At 54.8% G+C, this 20,483-nt stretch overlaps 9 protein-coding genes across 9 annotated transcripts; 6 read left to right on the forward strand and 3 right to left on the reverse strand.

Moving 5' to 3' along the window:
- Positions 1-272: 272 nt before the first annotated feature.
- On the forward strand, positions 273-1,768 carry PG997_013435 (glycosyltransferase family 1 protein; the record flags this gene model as incomplete). The annotated part of the gene is made up of 2 exons (XM_066817749.1): positions 273-510; positions 633-1,768. The coding sequence occupies 2 exons, from the start codon at positions 273-275 to the stop codon at positions 1,766-1,768; spliced, it is 1,374 nt and encodes a 457-aa protein (XP_066663441.1).
- Positions 1,769-4,234: 2,466 nt separating this feature from the next.
- Positions 4,235-7,048, reverse strand: PG997_013436 (uncharacterized protein; the record flags this gene model as incomplete). The annotated part of the gene is made up of 6 exons (XM_066817750.1): positions 4,235-5,084; positions 5,134-6,011; positions 6,059-6,216; positions 6,269-6,448; positions 6,506-6,824; positions 6,893-7,048. 6 exons carry the CDS (start codon positions 7,046-7,048, stop codon positions 4,235-4,237), a joined length of 2,541 nt encoding a protein of 846 aa, XP_066663442.1.
- Positions 7,049-8,576: 1,528 nt separating this feature from the next.
- Positions 8,577-11,722, forward strand: PG997_013437 (uncharacterized protein; the record flags this gene model as incomplete). The annotated part of the gene is made up of 2 exons (XM_066817751.1): positions 8,577-11,540; positions 11,618-11,722. 2 exons carry the CDS (start codon positions 8,577-8,579, stop codon positions 11,720-11,722), a joined length of 3,069 nt encoding a protein of 1,022 aa, XP_066663443.1.
- A 1,028-nt stretch (positions 11,723-12,750) lies between these two features.
- Positions 12,751-14,214, forward strand: PG997_013438 (uncharacterized protein; the record flags this gene model as incomplete). The annotated part of the gene is made up of 1 exon (XM_066817752.1): positions 12,751-14,214. One exon carries the CDS (start codon positions 12,751-12,753, stop codon positions 14,212-14,214), a length of 1,464 nt encoding a protein of 487 aa, XP_066663444.1.
- A 521-nt stretch (positions 14,215-14,735) lies between these two features.
- PG997_013439 (uncharacterized protein) lies at positions 14,736-15,523 on the forward strand (the record flags this gene model as incomplete). Its single annotated transcript, XM_066817753.1, has 2 exons — positions 14,736-14,830; positions 14,878-15,523. 2 exons carry the CDS (start codon positions 14,736-14,738, stop codon positions 15,521-15,523), a joined length of 741 nt encoding a protein of 246 aa, XP_066663445.1.
- A 235-nt stretch (positions 15,524-15,758) lies between these two features.
- On the forward strand, positions 15,759-17,207 carry PG997_013440 (uncharacterized protein; the record flags this gene model as incomplete). The annotated part of the gene is made up of 1 exon (XM_066817754.1): positions 15,759-17,207. The coding sequence occupies one exon, from the start codon at positions 15,759-15,761 to the stop codon at positions 17,205-17,207; it is 1,449 nt and encodes a 482-aa protein (XP_066663446.1).
- A 130-nt stretch (positions 17,208-17,337) lies between these two features.
- On the reverse strand, positions 17,338-17,935 carry PG997_013441 (uncharacterized protein; the record flags this gene model as incomplete). The annotated part of the gene is made up of 2 exons (XM_066817755.1): positions 17,338-17,645; positions 17,686-17,935. The coding sequence occupies 2 exons, from the start codon at positions 17,933-17,935 to the stop codon at positions 17,338-17,340; spliced, it is 558 nt and encodes a 185-aa protein (XP_066663447.1).
- Positions 17,936-18,072: 137 nt separating this feature from the next.
- PG997_013442 (uncharacterized protein) lies at positions 18,073-18,999 on the reverse strand (the record flags this gene model as incomplete). Its single annotated transcript, XM_066817756.1, has 2 exons — positions 18,073-18,794; positions 18,897-18,999. The coding sequence occupies 2 exons, from the start codon at positions 18,997-18,999 to the stop codon at positions 18,073-18,075; spliced, it is 825 nt and encodes a 274-aa protein (XP_066663448.1).
- A 450-nt stretch (positions 19,000-19,449) lies between these two features.
- PG997_013443 (uncharacterized protein) lies at positions 19,450-20,472 on the forward strand (the record flags this gene model as incomplete). The annotated part of the gene is made up of 2 exons (XM_066817757.1): positions 19,450-19,511; positions 19,887-20,472. The coding sequence occupies 2 exons, from the start codon at positions 19,450-19,452 to the stop codon at positions 20,470-20,472; spliced, it is 648 nt and encodes a 215-aa protein (XP_066663449.1).
- Between the last annotated feature and the right edge of the window lie 11 nt (positions 20,473-20,483).

Raw genomic sequence — 20,483 nt, forward strand, 5'->3', positions numbered from 1 at the left:
TTCAATACGGCAGCTGGAGGCTGGCTTGCTGGATCTCGGAAACCCCGTTCACTGCAAGATCGACTTAAACGGTTGGGGAGATTAAATGATCCTGCTGATCGCCTAAATATAGACTGTCTTTTAGTGGCCCCGGCATGCCAACTGTCCCCAGCCTCCCTCCATATATTGTGCTGGTTCCTCTGCTCTTGCGGCCGGATGCCTTTCATCAACTTCGCACCTCGCCAGTCACGTGACCGGCTATCACACTTACACTACCACAACCCGCATCCACCATGGCCATCATACCAGCGACGGCAAAGCCCATCGTGCTAATATGTAGCACCCCTGTCTCGGGGCACATCATACCCATGATGGCCATTGCGAAACAGCTTGTCGCTGCCGGCTATGAAGTTTGTTTCGTGTCTGGTTCTGGCTATCGGCAGCAAATCGAAGCGCTTGGTGCTACCTTCGTCTCGGTAGAGGGGTACGGTGACTTCTATGATCTTACATCCTGGGACTTAGATCAAGATTGTAAGTTTCCCCAGTCCCTTTTCTATGGCTCTCATGCAATCTACACCTGTTCAATCCAATATCCCACTTCCCCAAAAGCCGGCCCTGGCTGGTTAGGCTGACTTGCAATCCTCCATATGCAGGGCCTGAGGGCAAGAGGCATCTAGAAGGCCCGGAGTGCTTCATCCACGACCTGGTGCATATATTCTGCAAGTCGCTTCCTTCACAACACGAAGCCATACAGAAGACCTTGAGGATGCTTAACGACAAGCATCCCCAAAGACCTGTCGTCCTCATGACAGAAACCTTGAACTTCGGAGGATTGCCAACCTTGCTAGGAGCTCCAGGGATCCGCCCTCAAGGCTTTGTTGTCATTGGGCTCAACCCCATTCTACTTACCAGCGTGGACCACCCGCCTTTTGGCTCGGGCATGCCGCCGGACAGCTCGCCGGAGGGCAGAAAGCGGAACAAACTAGCCAACGAAGCCCAGAGACAGGTCTTTGCCCCGGCACAAGCCGCATATACAGAGGCTCTCTTGAGCGTGGGCGCCAGGAAGCCGGAGGCCTTCTTGCTAGACGCACTCTACACTCTGCCCGACCGGTTCGTGCAGATGTGTTCGCCGAGCGTGGAGTACTCGCGGAGCGATGCTCCCAAGACCCTCCGCTTCGCCGGAGGCTACCCCACCATGCGCCAAACGAAAGAGCCTGTGAGGCCCTCGTGGTGGAACAGAGTGATCCTCCGCAAAACCAAGAAGATCGTATTTGTCTGCCAAGGGACCGTGGCCATGGACTTCAGCCAGCTGGTGATTCCCACCATGAACGCATTCAAGGACCGGACCGACGTTTCAATCATTATTGCTCTGGGAAGGAAGTACGCTGCCCTGCCATCCGATGTCCGTGTCCCTGAGAACTGCGTCGTGGAAGAGTACATACCGTACGACGACATACTCCCCTACTGCGACGTCTTTGTCACGACTGCCGGGTACGGAAGCTTCCAGCGTGCGTTGATCCATGGAACCCCGCTGGTGATGGCAGGAACGACGGAAGAGAAGCCAGAGACGGCTGCCAGGGGCGGATGGGCCGGTGTGGGCCTGAACCTCCGGACAAGCTACCCTACCGTTCGTCAAATAGGGGAAGCTGTCGATGAGGTTCTCCAAGACCAGAAGTACAAGCTCAAGGCGTTGAAGATCAAGACCGAGATGGCGACTCAGAATCCTATCGGCGTGGTGATTGATACAATCGAAGAGCTGGTGGAAGACCAGCATAAGGTGGCATTTTAGAATCTGGAGGATTCGACGGTGTAAACGATTATCCGTGATCCAACTCAGAGGCATATATTCAAGTTCAGCCACAACCAAGCTTTCCAGAAGAAAAGTGACGCATATACCTCCCTCTCTACCAATATATAAATCGTAACAGCATAGGACTCCTTTGACCGGGCCGGGGTAGCCTAGCGGTAGTAGTCTTATTCCTATACTTAGAGGCAAGAGGGTTCAACTCCCTCTGCGGTCACTTTTTCAGCTCCCTTTATGGGCTCTCTTTTTTTTGCCTCTTTTCCCCCCACTGATGTGCTTCATGTATTCTAGTCTCAGGGAAATAGACACCATATATACTTGGAGCGCTGTAATGCTATTCGTCTCTTGTTGTTCTAAATGTATTTTTCTACACTGTCTAAATAATACAACCACGTTGGTCCTGAAGTTGGGAAGTTAGAAGCACCAAGGTTACTAGCTATTCCCAATTGGCAGCTATTGTATTCAAAGGTATTATTACTTCCACTCTAGGAACCCGTCTACAACCTTACAGATTACGTGAATGCTCCATATTCAAGTTCACCCAAATGGTACAACATACTGTCAAGAGTAAACATCCTAAACGTGGGAAATACCTCATTGGGGGTTCGATGCACACTACCCCCCTCAGATCTTTTAACCCATGGTCATCAAATACATAACCGCGGCGACAGTTATCAGTGAATAAACACCGTTTCACAATATGTGCGTCGGACCCCCTTTGACTTGGCCTCGCTACCTGCGTAGGTCCAAGAGCGACAGTTGCACACTTGCGATGTCCATATCAAAAGCTCGAAACAAAATTCCAACCGATACAACATTGCAAGCAACTAACATACACGTAGTCTTCCATACTGATATGCTCACACTACAACAAGGTGTCGTACCCACCCTGAGTCTCCGGATAGATGTGGCCGACCCAACCACTTACTTGCAAGCCAAGGAGAAGCCGCCCCCGTTCAACACGCATAACCCCAACGCCGTCGTACAATGCGCCGGCCTATTGAGAAAAGTCTTCACCAGATCCACGCCTCTAATATAGTGTCCCATACGAGACTGTCTTTCAACAAGCAATCATTGGTTTGGTGGTGTAGTTGGTTATCACGTCAGTCTAACACACTGAAGGTCCTGGGATCGAGCCCCAGCCGAATCACGTATTCCAGAACTCATCATATGAGTTCTTACCTTTTGCTTTCCGGGAGAGTGTTTGGCGCAGTCTGCTTGTGAGACAGACGTCTGTCGCTTCTGATTCTCGGTTGTCTTCTTGAAGTAGCTGTGTGTGCACTTAGGCGGGGTCAAGTGGTGTTGTGCAGGCTTGAAGTTTTGTGACCAAGCAAAAGAGTAAGACAAAAATTACAGAAGCAATTCAGTTTGGGCCGATCAAATAACAAAAGATTGGAGGACCATGAAGCAAAAAGAAAATTCATGACCAGAGCGAGTTTCGATCTCGCGACCTTTTGCGATCACACACAACGAATTGCGGCATGTAAAGCAAACATGATTCCACTACACCATCCGGCCGATGGATTTGAGATGTGGGTCAGTGGGTTATTGGCAAATAAGTACCCTCCCCACCTCTCTGAGGACCTGAACTCATCCCATCGTCTGACAGTAGGCCTGTCTACGAAGCCAGACATAGGCAAGTATATCATATACTACATATAGAGTGGCCAGGTTCTTCCCGCGCCTCTATTATGTCCAAGATGGCATGAATGGCTGTCTCATCGCTTCTGCAATTATGCGAAGGCAACAGCTGAGCGTACCTACCGTGGGCCAACCGCGCTGCGCATTGTACGACCGATGCGATGCGGTTTCGGGTATGATGGAGCTGCCACTGGAGGTAAACGATGAAATAAAGCAGGAATAAGCCACCCGGAAGACACAGCTAGTACCTGCAGTACGTATGTATGCATTTGAAGTTATGATAGACCAATGGTAGCAATGGCATCGAGGTCCTCCACAGCGTTTGCACCAGTCGCTGTATGCTACGTACAGGGGCTTGCTCAGATAGGCGAGGCTGCAAGATGGCGAATATCCCGGGCATCCTCCTCCGATTTCAATTTGGGATATAGGTGGCCTTCTACGCGAGAAAATCCCAGCATGCAATGTAAAGCTCCGAATTGGCAGGCCGCAGTGACAGAGTCGAGTCCCTTGTGCGATCGGCGCGGAGTGAGGTACATGCCAATTCTACGTTTTACTGCGTCCGATGGGGAATGACAGTTCGTAACAGGGGACCGTGTTCATGGCGACAGATATAGATGCTTCAGCTCTTGTATAATATATCTGCTACTAAGAATGTCATGTTATTGTTTCTTGATACATACTGTGGATGTTACAGGTCTGGTGGACAATTACCAATTTTAAAATTCAATGTCTTTTCAAAGAAAAAATACAGCAGGTGATATGAATCGTGTCTCTCTATTTCTTTCCATGGTATATCTAATTTCAATAATCCTAGGCCCTGGGATGCGGGTTGCCGGTGATCTCTCGAACCACCTCCCTCGTCCGAGCATTATCCACGAAGCTGAGGCCGATCAACTCCACCACCTCATCGACAGTAAAGTACAGGCTCAAGTCGCTCTCGAGCCATAGGAACTTCACGTCGGGCAGGTTGCTCTGCAGGACTTCGGACAGATACTTGAGCCGCAGCCAGTTCTCGGCGTACTGCGCAGTCGCGGGCACGTCGTCCTTGGCGGCGCCGGGCGCTATGAAGAGATCATCCAGCTCCGTGATCTTGGCGATCATGCTGGCGATATTGTAAGCCTCGTCTTGCCCAATGCCGGAGAGGTCCATGACGTCGGCCACCAATTTCGTGGCAATCGTATCGACCAGGGACCCGACCGCTTGACACCAGGCGGAGCGAGAAAGCACGTCAGACCACGTGGCCGCCATGGCACGGGTGCGGCCCGTCGCTGACTCGATCTGGGCCGTCAGATCCGAGGTGTCTGCAGCTTGTTGGAGCAGATTCTGGGCTCCGCCCAATAAATCGCGGAGGATTGTGCGCTGCGTAGACATCTCCGAGGCGTAAGCGCGAGTAGCGAATGAGCGCAGACTCTTGATCTCGTTATCAAGACGAAGCATAGTAACGGCGCGGGGTTCTATATCACCGCGTGATTTCCAAGCGGTAACAAACTCCGAAAGCCGCTCGGCAAGATACGATGCGTCATTGTAAAGGAACATGTTGCCCCCGCCACTGGGATCGAGCGAGTAATAGTATGGCGCGACGGCGCGGAACATCGCCAGGACCAGGGTTGGCAAACCAAATAAGCCTGCCGCCGCAGGTGCTACAGGGCTACTGTGAGACCTGGCCAAGTTAGCAAATATCTCGAATCAAATCAGCGAGAAGAACTTACCCAACCAGCGAAGCGCCGTCCTCAAGAATAGTCGATATGAGGTCTAGGACGGGCTCGGGCAATGAAGAGATGTGATACGACTCCTTAAGTGTCATCTCACGTGTTTCCAAGTTCTTTGCGGGATTAGACTCGACGGCTTTGGGTTGCGACGGTGCTGCTGGTTGATCGATGGGTTCGTCGTCACCCCATCCCCATGCGTCTGCGGGATCATCCTCCACGCTGGTACCTGCCACTGCTGGCTCCGTAGGCTTTTCCTCCACTGGCTCTTCCTCGCCCCAACCCCAAGCATCTGCGTCATCCTCGTTAATATCGAGTGCGCCGTGATTTGCGTTTTCTTGGATGGCAGCCTGGGGTGCTTCAGTCGCGTTTCCTTCTCCTTCATCGTCCCATGCGGCCCAGTCATCTTCGTCGTTCGTGGGAGCTCCGTTAGCTGCGAGTTCTTTCCCCTCAGAGCACGACACGGTCTGGGTCTCGACACGCTCCACAGCTTTCGGGGACCCCAAGCCATGGCCCATTTGAGTCCGTACCGAGTCGAGAGCGTTCTCCCTGCATTTGGCCAACCACACTCTGGGTGCATTGTCAACCCAATCTTGTAGTTCGGCAAATCCGTTATATTTGAGGTCCATCAGAGACTGGCAGAATAACCTGACCGACGCTATCACCCCCTGGAACTGGTCCATCTCCTTAAGTGTAGCGGGGACAGCCGAATCCAGCCATGAGCTGATGATTCGCGGTATTAGAGCGGGCATCATCACATTTGACAAAGCTTGGAGCAGTTCTGTCGGCATCAATTTTGCAAAGTAGCCCATTACATGCCCTAGGTCGGAGAACAGAGATGCTATACTTTGGTCCGAGTTTCCTTGTAGCGATAGAACATGCTGAAATCTGTCAGCAATGATACCTCATGATAGACTGGCGGACTTACATCTTGAACAGCAACCCCTGGGAGGCTCTCATGGCTCGTCGCTGTCCGTGGGGCAATGATGGCTGCATCCACCTTGTGCCAAAACAAAGCCATCCGCTGCTGGACCTCCTTATACGCCTGCAGACCAATGAAAGCCTCAGAAAGCGACATCGGCTCATCTGTTCCAAATTAGAACTGCCAAAATGATCGAAAGCACTTCAGTGTACCAACCTTCACGGCTCTCATGGATTTCGACCCTATGCCCGTCTACATCGACCGTTACGAGTGAATTCCAGACGTGTTCGAAGACTTCATGCACAGCCGACTTAAGCTCAAAGGCGCGCATGTCCAGGATCTTCATGACCCGGCACGACTTGTTGACCTTTACTGCATCCATTGCGGTCCAAGACTCTGCTCACTAGTCAGCCAAAGTTGTCGCCAGCGGCACTTGTCGGACAGTATCCTTACTCTCAAGAAGATGCAATGAGTCCAACACTCGCCGCTCATTCCGAGCCTGCTCGACCTGGTCAAGTACCCCATGTACATGCTTGATACTAGTCAAAGCATCTCGCACTTGTTGGTTATAGACGACTTCGCGTTGGAGGAATTCGGCCTTCTCTTCGGTTTCCCTGATCGTTTGCCCCGAGACCTCTGGTGCCTCCGCTCGTCGCACAATCTCGTTCGCTAGCGCTCGGGACCGGTTGATGTCGTCTTCGACCGTCTTAGCATTGGCGACCCATGATTGCACATCGGGGGCGGTTTCTTCGTTGATCGTGTGTACCTCGGCCTATTGCAGTAGCCCTTTGTCAGCCTGGTTTCGATACAGCACCGGCAAGCATACACTTGGCAACAAACCTCTAATTTAACTTTCGCAGCCGTAAGAGCTTCCAAAGCAGGCCCGAAGTCCTCTTTGTCGACTCTTTTTGACGAGATGGCGTCCTCCGGGAAGTTTCCATGCAATGCGAAATCAACCAGAGCTTGGCCGACGAGGGCAGGGTTAGCTGTCGCCATGTCGATGCATACGATCGGTCTAGGCGCCGGAGCCGGGTCACGGTCGCTTGTTGTAGAATGCGATAATGCGCAGAAAGCCAAGGAAAGCCGAAAGCCGTGGTCTCTTCGTATACTTCGTCGCTAATAAAAGTCCTAGGATTAACGTCGAGTCGCAATTCGCGCAAAGGCCGTCGCAGTCGTGCAAGCAATATGTGGCGATGGGCGCAATTGCAACTGTGGCAGCTCGTGCCAGCTTTCCAGCCCAGCAATTATGACGGAGTGAACAGCGCGCTCGCTGCCATGCTTTGGCGCCTAACTCCAGGCGGTGTCAGGCCTGTACATCCAGGCAGCTCATCACTTATCCGATCGCTTAGCGCTTATTAGCGTCAGACAGAGCTGGCTAGTGCTTATCGGACGCCTTATCGGACGCTTCCACTGGTGATTGCAATGCGGGGGAGGGGAAAGTAAGAAGGTGAGGTGGGCGATGAGAGCTCTTCACAGCGGACAAGCTGACAGGCAAGGTTATACCGCTGGTACCAATACAACCCACCCCCATCAGCTTCTTCAACACGCATTCCAGACTTGCGCTCGAGAGTCTTGGTGTGTGAGAAAAGTCAGAGCCGCGACGTTCCTTTCCTACTTCCTGTGAATACAGAACAATCGCTCACTCGGAATCACACCGCTCGCTGTCCGGTTCGATCAGTATATGCCCCCTCTGACTCTGACCAACTTCCAAGAGGCCACTTGCTTTGGAGGGCCAGGAAGGTATCGCATACCATACACACGTCAGGTCTAAACTTGCAAAGATTTCTTTCTCTTTGATCAGGCCTCTAGCAACAGCATCACGGCTTCGTTGGCCTTCTGCTGTGCGCCCACGCTACTGCCGGTAAGTCATTTCTTATCACAAGCCAAACAAACGTCACCTCCTCTTCCGAACGGTCCACACACTGTCGCACAAACTCCATCGTATTTGGGTGTCGCTTTTGGGTGTCGCAGGCTTGGTCGCATTGTCTCTGTGCAATCCTGTCCCTAAGTTTTGCTTCACAACATACTTTCTTCAGGGCAGCGATGATCGCAGCATGACCACGAGATCATTGCCATACTTCAGAACGTTGCTATTCGGCTTTCTAGCTGTGGTCTTGGGCTTCGTTCTGCATCGGTACCCCGTTCACATCTGGTATGCATGGCCTTTGTTGAAGTCCCATGTGTATTCAATGGCATAAGGGCTAACTTGGACCTTCTGCATACATCCTCCTCACAACTCTGTCCAATTGCCTCAGGAAAGCAAACTACTGCTCGCCGTTGTCGTCATAAAATCTGCTTTGCGGCTTCTTGCTCAACTTTCATCATTCCATCCTGTGGAGTCGTGCAGTCTCCCTACATGAAGGGCCGTTGCATTCATATAACTCCACAGGCCTCCTTTCCAACATATAAATATATTCACTTACCCAAATCATTGCAATCCACAGCATCTATTAGGCTCCCAGACCGTACTGACATTCAGCCTAGGCGATCCCAGGATCTCTCTACCCGTTTCATTCGCACCAAGATGGCCTCTCCGCGCTTCAAGAAGCTGCAAAGCTTCGGGCTTGACTATGCAAAGTCTACCACAATCACCCAGTACGAATCTGAGCGGAGTGGAATGCGCGTTATAGTCGTGGACCGCATTGGGCCCAAGGTCTATGGCTACTTCACACTCGCGACTGAAATCTTTGACGACTCTGGAGCTCCTCACACCCTGGAGCACCTTGTATTCACCGGATCAAAGACCTATGCATACAAGGGTCTTCTGGATAAGCTGGCATCAAGAGCCTACGGTTACACTAACGCGTGGACCGCGATTGATCATACAGCTTATACCCTTGAGACGGCTGGCTGGGCGGGATTTGCTCAGACACTGCCTGTCTATCTCGAGCATCTACTCAAGCCGACCCTCAAAGACGAAGCTTGCCTCACAGAGGTTCATCACATAGATGGCGAAGGAAACGATGCCGGCGTCGTCTATTCTGAGATGCAGGCCCTCCAAAACACCAGTGGGGAGCTGATGAACAAAAAGACACGTGCCTTGATGTATCCCCCCGGCGTGGGCTTTCGGTATGAGACTGGTGGTATGATGGACCCCTTGCGAGTTCTCACCCCGGAACGAATCAGAGAGTTCCATCAGCAGATGTACACATCGAAGAACCTGTGTCTTCTCATCATCGGTGAGGTGGATCATGCCGATCTTCTGTCGACCCTTGACACTTTCGAGACGACTATTGAGGACGAATTCCCATCTCCCAACGCGCCGTTCAAGCGACCCTGGGTTGATTCCGAGCAAGCCCCTCCTATCAAGGAAACAGTCGTCGAAACCGTCGAATTCCCCGAGGAGGATGAATCCTCTGGCGACTGTGTGATTGCGTTCTTTGGACCGCCTTTCAATGACTTGATATCTTCCACTGCACTCGACTGTCTATTGACATACCTTTGCGGTTCATCCGTTTCGGTCTTGGAGAACATCATGGTGGAGCGGGAAGAACTGGCCAGCTCCATCAGCTACTACATAGACCACCGACCTACTAGTGTCATCTGGTTCCAGCCGACGGGAGTCTCGACTGAGAAATTGGAGTTTGTCGAGAAGCGTCTGCACTCGATTCTCGCGGAGACAGCCTCGAAACCTCTGGATATGACCTACATGAAGGAATGCATCTTGCGCTCAAAGCGGCAAATAAGGTATTATGCGGAGAGTCGTGAGGACTTCTATTCCGACAACATCATTCAGGACTTCCTCTTCGGCGACAGAGATGGCTCAACATTACAAGAAATGAAGACGCTGGAAGAGCACGATGTGATCGAAGCCTGGACAGACGAGCAATGGCGAACTTTCATGAAGAAGTGGATAGTCGACGCACCTCATATCTCTGTTCTGGGCAAGCCATCCCAGCAGCTTGCGGACAAGCTTAAGGACGATGAGACTGCAAGAATTCAAAAGCGCAAAGAGGAACTCGGAGCCGACGGCCTTGCAGAGAAGAAACGCCTTGTAGAGGAGGCGAAGAAGAAGAACGACGTCGAAATTCCCGCGTCCGTCCTGCAACAGTGGCCTATCCCGCCGGCCGAGTCCATACCTTTCATTCAATCCTTGACGGCGCGATCCGGTCTTGCCCGCAAGGCCGGAGTGGCGGATAATGCGGCCCAGAAGGTCATCGACAACGCCGAGCCCGGAAGTCCCTTGTTTATTCAATTCGAGAGCGTGCCGACCAACTTCGTGCAAGTTGTTCTGCATGTGGGCACTACAGACATTCCAGTCAAGTACAAGCCTCTCGTTAGCTTGTTTAACGATTACTTCTTCAACACGCCTATCCTCCGCGATGGGAAGCGTGTGGACTTCGAGGAAGTCGTCATGGAGCTTGAGAAGGACACTATCGACTACTCGATCGAGTTTGCCCACCGCTACGGAGACACGGAAAGCGTTGTCATCAAGATGCAGATAGAGCCGGAGAATTACACCAAGGCGATTGACTGGCTGAAAACACTGATGTTCGACAGTGTCTTTGACGTTACACGGCTCAGGGCAACCATCAGCAAGCAGCTGGCCGACATTCCTTACGAGAAGCGGGATGGTAGAGCCATGGCTAGCGAGGTTGAGATGGCAATCCATAACGAGCCGACATCTCTTCTGGTATCTAAGCGAGCTCTCGTCAAGGCTGTGTATTTGCGCCGACTTAAGAAGCTCCTCGAACACGAACCTGATACTGTCGTTTCTTGGTTCGAGGCCTTGCGGAAGTCGCTTTTCCAGTTCGCCAACATCCGGGCTCTGGTCATTGCCGACATTGAGAACGGGAAGCTCACGCAGCCCGTTAAGTCTTGGGATGTTTTGACCCAGATGCTTGAGCCAGCACCACTCACTAACACCCCGATCGTCAAACCGTACAGCCTTCTTAACGAGGAGGGCCGCCAGCCGGGATCAGTAGGTGCAGTGCTGCTGCCGATGACATCGATCGACTCATCCTTCTCGGTCAGCACGGCCCGTGGGTTGACGTCGTGGTCGGACCCTGCGGTCCCCGCTTTGCTCGTGGCCATTCAGTATCTCGAGACGGTGGAGGGCCCGCTCTGGAACGCGGTGCGAGGCAACGGTCTGGCTTACGGCGTGTTCATTGCTAAGGAAGTTGACGGCGGCTATATCCACTTCAAGACTTACCGTTCGCCTAATGCCGCCAAGGCCATCACTGCTGCCAAGGACGCCATTTCGACTCTGGCGGATGGGACTGTGCCTTTCGAGAAGCCCATGATTGAGGGAGCCATTAGCCAGATCATCTCGCTTCAGGCTGATGAGCAGGCGACGTTGTGGGCAGCTGCCGCGCAGAATTTCGTGGTAGGGGTTGTCCGTGGGCTTGAGCCCGATTTCAACCAGAAGCTGCTGGCCAAGATTCGCAACGTGACAGAAGATCAGATCCGGGACGCCATCAAGCAATTCATCATGCCGGTGTTTGACCCGGCCACCAGCAATGTCATTGTGACTTGCGCCCCCATCATGGTCGAGAATCTCCAGACCGAGTTCGGCGCCATGGGCTACAAGACACAAACCAAGCAGCTCTCTCTGACTACTACGAGGCATATGGCCTCGAAGCACGGGAGGGCGAGGAGGAAGAGGAGGAGGACGAAGATGAGGAGGGCGACTCCGAAGAGGACGACGACTCGGATTCCGACGACGACTAGTGGTTTGCTCGCCAAATGCGACGTGCGGCTCGCTACTACTGACAATACAACGACCAGTAGACTCATACTACGGAGTTCGGAAAGAGGATCTGAGTGGAGTTTGCATTTGAGCTAGAAAGAGTCGATACGTCACATTTTGCTGCGGGCGGCGGAGAATTGGCCCTTGTCGTAGGATACCGTCTTTTTTTGCCAGATAACAACAGCACATGGACACCCGCGTTGCCTGCATAGATGCCAAATCAGATAGTGAAGACACAAAACACAAGTTGCTTCGAAACCCGACGAAAAAGAGTGGAATAAATATTGTGAGGTGTTGTTTGGATTGACATGCCATGCAGGTCGATACCCGTAAAAACCATCGCTGGGCTCCATTGTGGGGAGCATGACAGAATATGACAGGACCCTTTCCAGGAACAAGGGCGGGACCGAACCGGGACCAGCTGAGTTCAGAGGAAGGCTCAGACGGGTGTATTGCGTGTGCTGCCGATCGATAAACCTAGTCAGGGCCGGCCAGGGCCTGTCGGGACCAGTCAGAGCCAGCCAGAGCCAGTCAAGCCCCTCGTCTCCCCCTACTAACTAACTGTAGTTCGTAATGAGGGCGCGATGCTAGCTCGCCTACCCCCTGAGATCGTGTCGTGTATGCAAGGGAGCAGGGGCATTTGGGCCGCAGGACAGTCTAGATTGCTCCAATGCGGTAGGCTGAGCAATCAGGGAAATTTCACCCGAAAGCGCCCATGCAGCATGACCATTTCTGACCATCCTGCCACCCACCACTACACACCCACCAACCAACCGCTAAGGTTCTAGGTAATTCTCATGCCCAGCGGGCAGGCCGCGTGTTTGCCTTCGTAAAATCAAGACAACCACCCCCCTTCTCACAGACTGTCTCTAATGCTTTTTGCCTTTTTGGACTTTGCTGTCATTATTTCATCCTCTAATTTCTATTGCTGACCTGTCGAGAGAGAGAAAGAGAGAGAGGTTTCTTCTCCCGCACCATGCTTGCTTCCTAATAGGCAATGAAAGCCGCAATGATCCTTCCCTCTCGCCAACTTGGCGCTTTTGCCAAATCCACCAAACTGACGTCAGGCCTCGAGCATGCCCTCACCAAGCCGGGCATTCGCGCCGCCCTCGTGCTCTTCACCTTCGTTTCGCTCTACACTCTCTATGGCTTCAGCTTCTTCTACCGGGACCCTCTCTCGATCTTCTTCTCCACCGAGCACGGCTACGATCGCTTCTACTCCCAGACCCGCGAGGTCGAGGCCCTGAGCTACCTCCACGATGCCGCCAAGTTCGACACCCCGCTCCTTGGCAAGGCGAGCACTGACGCCCCCATCTGCGCGACCTTCATCACGGTGGGCCGCAACATGTCCGACGCCGGCCGCCGAGAGTACGTCGACGCCGCCGTGGGGTCCGCCCTTGCCAAGATGTCGCGGGCCGAGCGGAGCGCCGTGCACATCAAGGTCTTCTTCGCCGACGTCCCCGACCCCGCCGCCGCCCACGAGAGCTACCGCGAGTTCCACGACCTGAACGTCGCCGACGAGCTCTACACCTACAACAGCACCCTGCCCGAGCTCGTCAAGGACCAGCGCCTCGAGCAACTCGAGATGCTGGCCTCGGACCGCACCAACAAGCACTCGCTCGAGCGCAAGAGCCTCTACGACTACGGCTACGCCATCGACCGCTGCGTCCAGACCACCAACGCCGCGTACATTGCCGTCTTCGAGGACGACATCGTGCTCGCCGAGGGGTGGGCCGCCCGCACGCTGAAGCACCTGAAAAAGGTCGGGGAGATGATGCAGGAGCCCGAGCGCAAGAATCCCACCAAGGGCGTCCCGAAGCCGGGCGAGGTCAACGACTGGATCTACCTGCGCCTCTTCAACCAGGATCGCAGCGTTGGGTGGGCCGGCGGCACCAGCTTCAAGGAGAACAACGCCCACATCATCTCTCTCGCCGTCGCCATCCCCCTGTCCGTCCTCCTGATCGTGGGGCGGCGCTGGTGCCTGCCGCGCTCCATCGCGCGCCACATCGACGGCTGGACGATCATGATCGTGTGCGGGCTCGCGGTGCCGCTCTGCATCTGGCTCTTCTTCGCGTCGGGCAAGGCGTCGCTGGTGCCGAACCTGCCGGGCGTGCGCGAGGAGTGGTTCGGCTGCTGCAACCAGGCGCTCGTGTACAACCGCGCGCACGCGACGCGGCTGTCGACCTTTTTCATGCGCCGCTCGCGCGACAAGAGCGGCGGCCGCGGCGACATGCTCAGCAAGGACTTCGCGTGGGACTACGGCCTGTCGCGGCTGAGCGCGTACCCCATGATGGCGCAGCACGTCGGCATCGTGAGCGCCACCAACACAACGACCGAGGAGGCGCAGCAGATCTGGAACCTCGCGTTCGAGAACTTCACGCCGCGGAAGCTCGCGCGGCAGCACGTGCGGGACGTGCGGGACGTGTTTGGCGAGGAGGCGGCGCGGGAACTACTAATGACACAGCGGACATGAATATGATGGGTTTGGCTTGTTTTCCTGGTGGGCAATTTTGGGAAGGGGGGATACAGGACATCTCGAGGACGAATCTAACTGGGAAATAATGTTTAATGGCGCGACGGCGACATATTATTCTCGGGTCATTTTCCATGCAACATCCTGGGGCGGCGTTTCTCATCCTACTTATGTATAGGGATGTCTTTTGTTTCATGTGTTGTATATACCTCGTTTGAGGAAAGATAGGTAAGGTATGTATGAATCGAAGAACATATCAACAACAAATTTAGGTGCTCTCAACTGATGCCGTTGTGTTCAGTTGGGGTGTCACTGCAATTCTAGTGAATGGACCCTGTTGCATGGCGCCTGCCTGATCGAAGGCGGCACTGCAAGCTTCAGAAATCGAGCTTAAGGTTGGTGCCTACCGCCTGAGAGCGCTATTTACTTTAGGTACGCACTGAGGTTCTACAGCATGGTCTTGACTAGCAGCTGATCTCTTCTTGATTTCCACGAAGACTTGCTCTCGCAATCCCCACGAGATGGCCACGACAACAGACAAGACCACATTCCGCATCCTGGTCGCCGGCTTCGGCAGCGTCTCCCACGTCCAGCCGCGGGACCTACCCAACCCAGCGTTCGAGATATCAAGCGCTTACCGTCGTCGACGCTCCCGCCCACCAGCCACGGTGACACGCACCGCAGCCTCGAAATTGTCGCTCACCCTGTACCACTACCTTCGTCGTACCACGGGCTCCTGCATACCATTCCGGCGCTCATGCGCGACAATATCGACGCGGTGGACCTGGTCCTCCTGATCGGCGTCGCGGTCGGCCAGGAGTACTACTCCGTGGAGCAGAGCGCGAGACGGGACGGGTACCACGAGGTGCCGGATCTGGACCGGAGGACGCTCGCGAATGGCGAAGGGGTCAAGATCTGGGGGTGCAAGAGCAGCGAGAGGTTGGCTACGAGTGTCGACCTAGCTGTCGTGGTGGAGGCTTGGCACGAAGAACTCGCGCGTGTTCATTATGGTCAAGGCAAGAAGAGCAAAAATGCGGATGAAGCAGGAAGACCAAAGCATCGCCTACTGCCAGAGGTCAGGCGTACGGATGACGTGGGGAGCTATGTGTGTGGTCTGGTTTACTACGCGACGCTGGCGGAACTTGTGCGCATCACCGAGGAGACGCCAGGGAAGATGAACGTCGAGGGAAAAGCAGTATCCTTGCACGTCCCGCTTCTTATCGGCAAGGAGCAGCTGGAGATTGGATACGGCGTGGTAATGGCGTTGATCAAGGCTTTGGGTATGGTGGATTCCAGTGTCGCCCAATAAGATGCTCGTTCTCCAGAGTGAGTCTGAACTCTATTCCGCCCACAACACATGCGTTACCAGCTTTTCAAGTACCGAAGAAACATCATAGGCTATCTCCGAATACAGGTCGCGATTTGTATATAAGTTCCCGGCTGCCGTTGAGTTCTTCCTACATCAATGACCCCAACCACCTGTTGTTACCACAAGCCGATTACCACCGAACGATACATCACATCTCTACGTGGAAGCATCAAAAATGGCGGAACGCAAAACTGGAACGTCTCCATCTCCACGCACAGAAGGAGCAGATACCAAGCTTCAAGGCGGTGCGTTCAGTCCACCATACCATGACCTGGCAGACCCAACAACGTGTCCGTTCGAGGCCCTGCCAGTGGAAACTGTCCTTCTGATCGCCCATCATTGCGACAGTGTTCAAGACCAGGCAATGTTGGCCCAGGCGAGCAAATGGCTAAACGTCATCGTACGCCCTATCGTCTACGAAACGGTTTGCGCAGACAGCGAGTGGTCTGTCCTCTTCTGGGCGGCCGAGCGTGGTCATACTTCCATTCTCCAGATGATTGACGCTGCTGACAAACAGCTTTGTGCCACTGCTTGCAAACCAGTATGCCCAGATGCCGGGTGTATCGATTGGAATATGTTTCGAGACGCTCGGGAAACGTCTGGTGATCTTATTGACAATTTTCTTGATAAAATTCAACCAGATAAGGATGTTGGGAATACTCAGCTACATCGCAAGTGGGTATACGAAGACCACGATTATTTGACGGATTACAACCACGCATTCTGTACGCCATTGCACCTCGCGGTTCTTAACAGTCATCTAAGCACCGTGCGGTTCCTTCTGGACCGCGGTGTAAATGTCGATGCCGTCTCGAACCAAATTGGTTTGCAACAACTTGCTTACGAAACACTCCGTCCCTCCCTCTTCGCACCCTGGAGGATGTTGCTAGAGTGGGTGGCCAACATCGCTGTGACACCCCTAATCCTTGCTATCCAATTTGGTAACTACGACATCGCCAAGTTGCTTTTACAGCATGGAGCTGCTGTCGAAATGCGCGAAACTCGCGCCAACCGTCCCGTAAAGTTTACACTCCTGCACCTCTTGGCCACCCTCGCGCCATCCAAGGAGGCGTGCCAATTCATGGAGATACTCATACAGCAAAAGTATGTCCCGGTCGATGCCACGGATGCCGGCGGCCTCACCCCGCTGGCACGAGCGGCAGCAATGGACGGTGGAGACCCGGTCCTCGAGACACTCAAGACGCTGGGGGCGGACGTTAACTACGTGATACCCGCAATAAACGGCGCTTATCCCAGATCGATACTGGAGACTTGTTTTGAGACTGAGCTGACTTTCAACTGGGGCATTGCGGAACGCGTGCGTGCTGCTCATCGGCTCATGGAGCTAAGCGGCGAGGCAGGAGACAAGGCCCACCAGCGTTCCCTACTTCTCAACAACTGTATGAGACAACGCATGCGGTATGGTTATCCCAGGCCCAAAGTTTTGGAGGAGCTGATCGAGTACCTTGAAGCCAGGCTCAAGGGTCCGTCGACTAACCACGAAAAGCGCGATGGAATCGTCTCGACGGAGGGCGGCGATGACAAAGGGATTATGAAGACGCCGAAGAGGAAGAGAGGAGAGGACGAGCCAGCAGATGAAAGGCCAACTGTACGCCGAAGCTAGCGGTCTGATGTACATGTAAGTACAACACACGCACTATATCCTACATCTATTGCCTCAATCGCTGGATGCAGTAAGTTTCCATGGAAAGATAGTGGTAACGCTGAAGCTGGATGGATGCCCGGTTGGTTACCTACTGGGCATCAGATAATACTGTCGTTTCCCAAGATTGTAAGTAGTCCACCATCGAATCCAGACCCGATTTTGAAGCCTTGTCGATGGCAAATCGCCGGTGACTGTCCGTAAACACGAACCCCTCCCGCACCAGCAGCTCCACCATGGCCCAGTGCTCGCCCAGCATGGCCTCGGCCAGCAGCCTCCGTCCCCGAACGCCTTTGACAAGATCCCGGAGTCGATCAGCATGGCCATGATGCGCAGGCTGCCGGCGCGCGCCGCGACCAGGTACAGGTCGGACCGCGGTGGCGGCGGCGGTGGCACGTCCTCTCTGCGTCCGCTGTCGCCGCCAGCAGCAGCAACGTACTCCCTAGCAGGTAGTCCGCCACGTCCTCGTAGCCGTTCTGGCACGCGTGGTTCAGCGGGCTGCTATCCTGAGCCATGGTGTAGGCCGGACTTCCCCGCGGCATCCTGCCACCACTACCCATCCGCGCCGACCACTCGGCCTCGGCGAAGCGGACTTGGTAGTGCTGCAGCATGGCCAGGTTGCCGTTCTCGGCATACCACGTCTCCAGCCGGCCCCAGATCGGGTTGGGCGCGGCGCCGAGCTGCGTCATGTAGTCCCAGAGGACGGGCGACTTGGCGAAACACTGCAGCCTGGACAGTTCCGAGGCGCAGGGGCCGGCGATGCTCGGAAAGGCCGCGAAGCTGTGCTTGGACTTGGAGTTGGACGGCGCGGGCGGCGGGTGGGCGCTCAGGGCCGGGGGAAGATGGCGCGCTGCAGCATGGCGAGGTCGTTTGCGAGCAGGGCGCCCTGGATGGCGCCGGGCCACTGGTCGACCGACCACTCGATCCACTCCTCGTGGACGTCGTCGGGCAGGCTAACGTTGTGCGCGCCGGCCGCTTCCGCCACGGCCCAGATGTGGGTCTGGAAGAGGTCGAGCATCTCGGCGTGACCCCGGAAGGCGGCGATCTCGATGGGTTGCGGGAACAGGTTCCTCTCGTACACGGGCGTACTTCTTCCTTTCTCTAGCAGGGAGGCGGCGACCGAGATCTCGTTGAAATAGGCCGCGGCGCATAGCAGGTTGAGGGTAGAGCTTGTAGGGCTATCTGAGCGGTGGCGGTGGGGATGGATCGCCCAGTTCTGCCGGTCGCCGGGGGATTTGGTGCCGCGCTCGAGGGCCAGCCAGCAAAGCCCGTCTACGATGTCGCGCAGAGTGCGGCGGCGGTCGTCACTACCAGACGAGGAAGAGGTTCTGGCCAATAACGCCTCGGCGGTCTCGCGGATTTCGACGTATCGCCCCACTCCTGGGTCCGTCTCCCCCGTCACTCGGTACACGAGATAGTCGTGCCATAGCTTCCCGGCGCCGTAGCGGTCGTCCCGCATCCACCAGAAGCTGCCCACGTGCGGCGCCGAGAAGTGGTCGAGGGCCTGCGATGCGTACAAAGCGCGCACGAAGTTCTTATTGAACCGCTCTGTAGACCTTCGTTAGTAATGGGGACGGTATCGTGAATGTTGAATTGGTGATTAAACTGCATGCGAATACTTCTCGTACCGAAGGGAGTGCTGGAACATACTACACACGAGCTTCAACCTAAGGCCGCGTTTCACGCCTCTCACGTCAATTGAGGAGACTAGGATGCCATGTATTAGCTCATTGGGTAGATCTAGGATGCGCATCTTGAGCCTTGACGGGATAATACAGATGGAAGATTTGTGGTTGCGGGAAGTAGTCAGTTCTACACCAGCCTAGACTAGATGGGTGGTTTGTCTACTGGGAATCTAGGATGGGTTAAGTCACTATTGTACCCCGCGATTCAGACGATCCAGGCTCCAGCAATATCGCACCCCTGTAATCCATTTACATCCACCATTCAACTAAAGGCTTAACAAGATAAACCTGAATAATTGAGCAATTGAGCGAATTCATGGAAAACAGAACCGGATTTGGCGTTGACAAACTCGCAGCAATGCTTCATCTGTCTTGTCGCGCCGACTCCTTTTCTTCCAATTGGTGCTGGACTAGGCGGCTTGGTCGCTAAGCACCTTGGAAACACAGCGGGTTGCACTGCTACGACGAGGTGCTACAGGCTCTACAGGGCTTTGTACAGGGGACCTTAGATGGGCAAGATGGCCCAACGCACGGGCCCAACCCAATTTCAGCTCCACGTTGAGGGCGTCGCCAATCACCAGTGAACGTGAACCCGGGCAAAACTCGTCATTATCCGTCCAGCCGCACGCAGCAGAGATTACCGCTTCTTGTTGTCATGTTTGGCGCCTCTCTTCGCACTGCTTTCACCACACTATTAAGCTGGTGACGAGGGCTGAAACTGGTTCTATATCTCGCATCATGTCGCGCCGTATATGTGCTGCGGGCTGGAGGAGCTGTGCCTCATCTCTTCACATGCGGCCTGGCCTCATCCGACACCGGCCATTCCCAGTCAGCGCAGCACTACAACAGCAGCAACGACAACCGCCAATACCACCTACTAGGGTGGTAGCAAAACCGCATAAAACCCATCACCACCACTCCCGTCATGGCGCCGCCCCAAACCCATAATTCTCAGGGCCCATATCTACGGCACCCTGTTCCTGTCCATCGCCCTGCTCGTCCCGGACGAGTCGCTGAGCTGGGACGAGCGCTGCGAGCTGGGCATCAAGACGGTGCAGGACGTGACCCGCCCCGCCACGTACGCGGAGAAGAAGGCCGAGTTCATGAAGACGGGCGCGGGCCTGCTGGCCCTGTTCTCGGGCGGCGGCGCGGACGCGGTGCGGGTGCACGAGCCGCTCGCGCCGACGGCGGAGTCGCAGATGGAGGGGCAGCTGCACAACTGGGTCATGACGGCGCCCGACCCGGAGGTGCGCGGAGGGACGCTGGTGCTGTGCCAGGCCGTCTTCGCCGCCGACGAGGAGCCCGACTTTTACGTCTCGGCCCACGGCAGCATGAATAACGACGCCGCCGAGGCCCTCATCCCGGCCTTTGAGGACTTTGCGCGCAAGACCTTCCAGCCCAAGGGCCCCGTCCGCGGGGCGATGATGCTGCTGCAGGCTAGCGGCGACTGGAAGTGCATCTACTGGGACGGCAAGCGGTGGCTCAACCTCATTTTCCTCGAGTGGCAGACGGCCGAGTCCATGGGGTTCATTGATGAATGAGGAGAGGTTTG

Source organism: Apiospora hydei (assembly GCF_038363865.1).
Source record: "Apiospora hydei strain CBS 114990 chromosome Unknown utg000009l_segment0_segment0, whole genome shotgun sequence".
NCBI lineage: Eukaryota > Fungi > Ascomycota > Sordariomycetes > Amphisphaeriales > Apiosporaceae > Apiospora > Apiospora hydei.